Genomic DNA, 7,605 nt, shown 5'->3' with positions numbered 1-7,605 from the left:
GAGTTTGTGAAAAGAATGATCGCGGGAGAGCTGGCTAACTTAATTAATGTATGTATATATCCTGATAAATAAATGCATTCTTTATGATACTTTCTACCGTATCAACCTTTTGGGAAGAACGCGGCTTTGTAGGGGCAGGGAGCCGATAGAGGCCAAATAATATTTGTTTTTATTTTTACAGACACACAGCCAGGTAAGTTTCAGGAAATGGCTTTGGTTCCCTACACACCCTCCGAGTGGTGTGGTATTGGCTCCCGTCTCTGGGACATGGTGTGCCAATGTGGCGCTACCCAGGTGCAGATGACGTTCATTAATGGTAACCAGATGTCGGACGAGACGTTAATTGTGGCCGCATCATCGACAGGCTTATGCTTGTTCCATGGACCTACCTCTAAAGCATGGCAGGACTCTACTCTTATTGGACATATTGCGAATCTCCTGGCGCTTCAGATCCCTAATTTCGAGACACAAGCGCTCCTGCCCGCTATGGGGGCAGCCCGGGAGTTGGGGCACCAACAAGGGCTAATCACTGCTGAAAGGGAACGCCTGAATATTGATTACGCAAACGCCGTCGCGGACGTGCAGAATCGGAATGCTCAGCTTAACTCGGAGGTTGAGGAGGCGCATATTAACCTATCGGTGAGGGAATCCAATATCGCCGGGGCCGGCAACCATGTCCTAGAACTACAACAGCAATTGGAGGCCGCTCACGCCCAATTACGGGAACGCGAATTCAACTTGGGAAGGCTCACGGGTCAACTCCAGGAACGGGAGGCACGCCATAATGCACAACAACCCGCGCGGGATGCGGAGACGGCGGGGCGGGACGAGTCACCCGCTACTCGACACGTTGCCGACGATGGCGTATCTACACTACCGCATCGAACGGATGTCTTGATGGCCGGAGGCGTGCCTAGCAGCGCGGCCCGACACAGTTCGGCGGCTCGCAGATGCCCTCACGGCAATGTTGGGAGACCACATTTCCACCCTTCCACGCCGTTGCCTTCCCGCACTTCTCCCCTGGAAGCCCAGTCACCTATGGAAGAGGACCGCATTTTCTGCGCATTCGACGTCACCATGTGGCCCACGCGTATATGGAATGAGGGAACTTCCGGAGTCGTTTTCGACCTCCGGTGCACATACCAATGCTGGCAACAGGAAGAAGAGCAGGTTAAACTTGCCTTTGACAATTTGGTCGAGTGGATCGGCGTGCTGGAAGGCGGGCAGGATCCCACCGATCGCTTCATGAATTTGGGGAGATCCCTACTGAATACATTTCGGATGCGGCTCACGATGGCATCCGATCCCGGCATCCGGCTTTCCAAACTGCGCGCCCGTCTTTACACCGCTGTTCACCAGACGGACACCTATGCGAGGGCAGTCCAGCCTCTCGTCGATCGGCGAGAAACCCAACGCACTTTGCGATGCCAACAATGCCATACCTATGGGCACGAGGCATCTAAATGCAACGTGCGCAGCAGAGGGAATCACTCACAATACAGGCGCCCATGAAAAACGGCAGTGGGGCTGCCGCACGCCGCTCATGAATGCTGACGACGGGAGCTCCATCCATTCCACCACCTCCCACCATTACGCACAGGCAGCGCACCGCACCGCCGACGCTCCACCCGATCTTTCAAATTGCCCGACGCAATCGTCGGGAAGGGCAATGGAGCTTATCCGCCAACGACGCTCGACTGTGGTACGACGAATCACCGACATCCCCGCTTTGGGCCAGTTATATGAGGAGCGCGAACGAGGTCGCTCGAGAGATGTGGGCGGCGTCGACGTGGGAGCAGAGAATGTCCCCAGCAGGGCAATTCACGACTTTTTGCTGCACGCACGAACAGCCGATGAACGAGGAGAGCTGCGCGGTCTTTTTGATGGCAATCGAAGTGGCGCCATCGACCCGACTGCAGTACGCCAGGATGCTGCGGTCCATGTTGGAAATGAATCGAACCCCGCTGGATATGGTGATTCTGGGGTTACAAAAAATTGCTGCGCGATCCGAGACGAAGCAGGCGCGCCCCTTGACAGAGGAAGAGATGAATCAAGTTATCCGCGGCCGGACCGATTGGAAAGAACGTGTTGTCTTACGACTTGTGTGGATAACGGCGAGTCGTTGGTCCGAGATTGCGGCCTTAACCCCCAAAAATTTTATAATGGAGGCGGACGGGACCATAATTTTGGATTGGTCCGTGGCACCGAAGACGGCGAGGGCGGATCCCCACCGCGCCTCGCGGTTCGTCAGGATACGAGGGCAGGACGCCTTCGACACTATAAAGCTATGCAGGACACTTCAAGAAAACGAAAAGCTCACGAATCTGACGACTGCCCACGTGGAACGAGCTCTGGCTCCTTGGAATGCCACGGCGCATTCCATAAAACGCAGTGCGTTGAGGCACGCTACTGAAATCGTGGAGGCATACAATTTGGACCCACACGTGATCTCGCAGTTGGCGAAGCACGTCAATCCGTTTGACCTTCCCCAGAATACTGTTCGGTATTTGTGGAAGTACACCACAATGCTGACCCAGGTGCCGTCGCTGGTCGCATTGATGTGAAGGGAGAAACGGCGGAAGGGCAGGAACCCTGGTTGAGAGCGGAGGAGCGTTTTTTCCATGATTTTAATCACAATCATGCTGCTACAATAACGAGACGCGCGACAAGGACGCGTCTGACCACTCCACAAGAGGAACGAACCATCCCGCCACAGCAGCAAGTTAATGTGCCCGTGTTGAATCTAGAGTGGATCATGAGTCGGTTGAACCCGGCTACCTTGGAGAGACTCATGCAAGTTTGGGGACTCGTCGGGCGGTCCCCTTTCTCTCCGTCTTCCTCCGGTAAAGCGCGCGAAGGCTCACGGAGGATTTCAGTCGCTGACGCGCGATTGTTACGAAAAGCGGGAATAATCGAGGACGCTTCGTCCACAATAACAGGCGGATGGATAATACCTTTCTCGGTTGTGGAGGAGAAAACCACCGGTTTACGACGAAGATGGATCGCGTGGCCACGCGACAAGAACAGAGACGACCCTTATGAGGCGAATGTTTCTCTTTTACACATTTCCCATTATTTGCCGCCTGTGATGGCTGAGGCCGCTTCCTGCCTGGACTTAAGGGCATCCCCTTTTTTCAAGTCTTTACCGCGGGAGACTCGGCATCACTTCCGATACCGCGTGGAGGACGGCACGCTGGTGGAGCTGACACGGCTCCCAATGGGATAAAAGGCCAGCCCAGCAATTCTCCAGATCATTATTACCTCGGCAATTGCGGGGGTGACGACGGTGGTTCACCCCCTCTGGGCTGCACCTCCATTGGTGCGTGTCGACGTTTGGATCGGTAATATACGCATTGCGGGGTCGAAAAGCGGTGCGACATTGTGGGAGGTCCAAGTGCTTCGTAATGCGGACGGCCGTCACGCCACGATGGGGGAGGATCGCGAATTGGGCGCCACGCATTACACCTTCCTGTGGGTGCTGTTTGATCATACTCACCAGGCGGTGTCCCTGAGTGACGAGTTTGTCCGGTCTGTGCGCGCCATGCCGGCGCTCAATTCTTTAACCATCACGGAAATGGAGGTTACGGCGTCACGCTTTTTGTATGCGGCGGCCATTTTGGGCACGCAATTATGCGACTACTACTTTTTCATCAAGGCAGTGCGACGACGATTATCGGCAGTTAACCGGGGGATTGTGCAGGAGTCATCCCTGAAGAACGTTCCGCCGGCAGCGGTTGGTTTGGGCGAGAGATTGCGACACATGATCGGGAATAATCATAGGCGAATCATCAAGCCCACTGAAAAGGCATCGGCCGCCATCATCGCGGATGCATCGCTCCAGGGATGGGGAGCCGTTTTTATTCCAGACTCCGGCGACGTTAAAATTGCCGGAGAAAAATGGGAGAGGAAGCCTTTTCTTATCATGCAGGCCGAGGTGCGCGCGGTACGCTTAGCCTTATCGGCCTTTTCCGCCATCTTGCCACCCACCATGGACATTTGGGTGGACAATACTTCGCTGCGAATAAAGGCAGCTCAAAATCACACGCCATGACGTGGGAGCTGCAACAGATATATGAGTTTTTGGACTCTCGCGGAATAAAGGCATTCTTTGCTTACTTGCGGTCTGCACAAAAGCAACCCCGCAGACGGCATATCACGCGGTCGTGTTTTTACACTTCAGGAATTGGCGAAGGGGAGCGGCGGGGCCTTTTGGCCGGAGGACCCCAAAGTCTGCCAATTCGTAAGTAATAATATTCAAATCCTAACTGAGGACAAAGCACCATGCTAGTGGTCCACAGAATTCTATATGTTGAATGAAAAGAAAACATTGAAGCAATTAACTAACGAACCTTTTTTCTTGACTTGTTTGGTTTCCATAGATTATTTCAGGATCCGGCCAGCTGCCCGGAAGATTATTCCCTCGTGATAATGGTGCAAGTGAAGGCCGTACCGGGGAAAGTGACGTACATGCCAAAGACTCCTCCAGCGTGTCGTCTGTCGAGAGCAAACCCACAGGACAAATATTATTGACAGTGCAACCAACGGGACAAAGTCCACCAACTACAGCAGGTGACACATAGAATTCAACGCAAACAAATGAAAAGACGACAACCTCAGGAATCGGAACGGACACTGAAGCACCTAAACCGTATTCAAAGAATGATGTGGCAGAGCAATACGATGAAGACAGAGACCCATCAGATTTGATAAGGAGTGCAAATACAGGCCATCAGACAGATACAGCATCATCACCCATCTCTACAAGTGGCAATGGTGATTTCCGGGGAATGGCGAATGAGAATGGTGACGATCCTGAAAGGCACAATCCCAAAGGAACCCTCGACGACCCCGCAGATGGTAATGTCAACGTCGGTACTAAAGCCAATGAACCAGCACCAGAAACAGTGAAAACGGTCACCGCTCAACCAAACGCTACGGTGACGCCTGGCGACAGTGACGGCAGCACCGCGGTTACCCACACCACCTCCCCTCTTTTGCTTCTTCTTCTTGTTGTGTGTGCGGCTGCGGCTGCGGTGGTGGCCGCGTGAGAGTGAGGGAGAGAGAGCCGTGCACCGCCCGCACACACACTCGTCCTTCACCCACTCTCTGTGTGTGTCCCCTTGCATGGACTCTCGCCCTCACCTCATCCCACGGAGCACACACATAATGTGCCCATTGTATATATTGCATGCACACCCATGCAGGCCCGTTGGTGCTCTCTTTTGCACGACACGCACCGCTGCCGTCCTGCCTGGCTGCATGGGCGGAGCACCGTAACTGTTTCTGTTTTGTTTTTATTGCATTGAGTGGGCGACCTCTCTCTCTCTCTCTCCCTGTGTGTGTGTTTTGCTTTACGGGAGCCATGAGAGTGTGTGCGCTGGTCCTCTCACGCTTCGGCTTTTTTGTTGTTTTTCATTTTTTTACTTGTGTTGTGGTTGAGTGCACCCATTCTGCTTCGTTTGATTTGCGGCATGCGTTGACTGCGGACGCCTGAATTTATTATTTCCTTTTTTTATGAAGAGAGTGTGAGTGTTTTGTATTCTTGCGAAGCAAATAAGTTTTCTGTTACGTAAAGCATGTGTCAGTTGATCCACGTCACCCCATCGTCTGCGGTGCTGCTGGTGCTTCTGCTTGTGATGATTTTTGTGATGTGTTGTACCGACAAGCGCTTTACTGCCAGCCTGACGTGCTCCTGCTCCTCTGACAAGGCGATGCGTGCGGACAGGGCGAAGTCGATCCCGGCTGTGGTGAGGGACGTGCCTTTTGGAGCAGAGGGTGCGTCGCAGACATGCAGCGTCTTTGGGAGGAATGGATGGGCGCCCACCCGCATCGATGTGTCGACAAGGGACCCGGATGGTACCAGGAAGTATTGCAGCTCAGAGCGGTATTAAGCAATGAATTCATTGAATGAGAATTGCGACTGTAAAGATGATGTTTTTTCGTACTGAGGAAAAGAGAATTTTTGATTCTTGATCCTTTTCAGCCACTGTTCTTTAATGGCCTGCGGGCTGTCCGTAGCGATGTGGCCAATTTTTCCTTCTTGAACGGTGCTGTCGTGCGAGAGGGTGTGTTCCCAAATAGTCGGATGCTCAGTTGTAGAGGACGGCGGCATTCCCACAGCGTGTGCGGCAGGGCCTCCCGTGGATTGTCGGCGGCTCAGCGGCTGGTGGGGCTTGCAGCAGAGGAGTGGCTGAAGCGCTACGGCTGTCATTGGAGCTTGCAGAGGTGCGTTGTCCGTTTTTTGCTCGTCGACACGCTTGACATTTTCGGTAATGACCTGCGCGTGAGGCACTTGTTGGGGAGACCGTGGAGCTGTTGCGGGATCCACATGCGAGGCCTTCTGCAACGATTGGAGTGCCAGGGTTAGTGCGTCGGGCGTGTGCCTTCATATTGTGGACGGACGAGAAGACGCTGCTGCAGCTTGGGCAGGACGACGTTGATCTGCTGCTCGTCGTTCTACGAGGAGGTGCCGTGGACACGCCAGGTGGAGGTTCTGGAGGAGGTCGGGGCGGTCCTGCATCTTCAGTGAGAGGAAGGGGCGGCACCACCGACATAAAGGGTTGCTTGTGATCTGCAGGGCACGTGCCGGTCAGCCGAAGAGTGGGCAGGAGGACGTCAATCCGCCGCTCGCCGGTCGGCAAGGAGTCGCGGTGCTCACGTCGGGAAGAGGTTCCAGCGGAGGCAGAGGCGGGCCGGTCACTGGAGTGAGGGAGGGACGGCACCACCGACACAGAGGGTTCCTTGTGATCTGCAGGGCGCGTGCAGGCCTGTCGAAGAGTGGGCAGGAGTCGCATCGCGCCTGTGCGCAGTGCCGCCACTCGGGGACCGATGTCCGGGTCAACACCAGGAATAGAGTCCTCGCCACACCGACAGGCGCCTCTCACGCGGTGTGCGCGGCTTCCTTTTCCTCCTGGACATCCTTCCATTATAACCTCTTGACGGCGGTAAGGAAGTCCGCGTGCCAGGCATTGACGCAGTCCTGCGAGAGGGATCGTGGCCTGACGGCGTCGGCGTCCGCTGTCACGTTGCGTGGGATTCCGCAGTGTCATGGGAAAATGTAGAGCCAGCTGTGTGACCTCGATCTGCCAGTGAAAGCTGCACGGTACAAATCTCCTCGCTGACGTCGTCGTGCACCGCCAGCGGGCCAAGGCGGAGTGACTCCATCGCCGAGAGGGAGTCTGTGGCGACAGGAACTCGTGTGGGCGATTGGGATGCTGCTGCCAGGCGGGGAACTGAAAACTGTCTGAGGCCATGCTCAGTGGCAGGACACTCCGCTCGGCAGGTGCATGCAAGGCTGCCAGCAGCTGTGCGGTGAGGCCCCACAGGCAGCCCGGCTGTCCGGGGAGTCAAATGGCAGCGCCGCGGATCCACAAGCATGCTCAGCAAGAGACAACAAGCCGTCCGTCCAGCGGCCTCCGTCATACGGTCCCAGAGGGTTGCAGGCCGCTTCAAGGGCCGATCGTCTGACACCGTCCAGAGCGTCCTTGGCGTGCCGTGGCCGGAAGACGCCCACCCCGCTGCAGCCCACAGTGTCCCGGGCTAAAACTCGGCGCTCAACAAGAGGGGCGCGGATGTAGTCCGGGGAGATCCTCATGTGGCTGCGGA

At 55.3% G+C, this 7,605-nt stretch overlaps 1 protein-coding gene and 1 pseudogene across 1 annotated transcript, besides 6 other annotated features; one reads left to right on the top strand and one right to left on the bottom strand.

Annotated features, from left to right (window-relative positions):
• Positions 1–176: part of a mobile genetic element that runs on past the window's edge.
• Positions 1–4,417: part of a mobile genetic element that runs on past the window's edge.
• Positions 1–6,495: part of a sequence feature (areas not merged during assembly with more than two copies in the genome that could not be assigned to a particular haplotype) that runs on past the window's edge.
• Positions 4,197–4,417: a mobile genetic element.
• Positions 4,413–5,048, top strand: Tc00.1047053509527.154 (annotated as a pseudogene).
• On the bottom strand, positions 6,090–7,253 carry Tc00.1047053509527.140 (uncharacterized protein; the record flags this gene model as incomplete). Its single annotated transcript, XM_808635.1, has 1 exon — positions 6,090–7,253. The coding sequence occupies one exon, from the start codon at positions 7,251–7,253 to the stop codon at positions 6,090–6,092; it is 1,164 nt and encodes a 387-aa protein (XP_813728.1).
• Positions 6,496–7,376: a sequence feature (haploid, Esmeraldo-like haplotype).
• Positions 7,377–7,605: part of a sequence feature (areas not merged during assembly with more than two copies in the genome that could not be assigned to a particular haplotype) that runs on past the window's edge.

Source organism: Trypanosoma cruzi, genomic scaffold, assembly GCF_000209065.1.
Source record: "Trypanosoma cruzi strain CL Brener 1047053516095 genomic scaffold, whole genome shotgun sequence".
Taxonomy (NCBI): domain Eukaryota; phylum Euglenozoa; class Kinetoplastea; order Trypanosomatida; family Trypanosomatidae; genus Trypanosoma; species Trypanosoma cruzi.
Note: the sequence above shows the minus strand (reverse complement) of the source record. Positions and strands in the feature narration are given on the sequence as shown.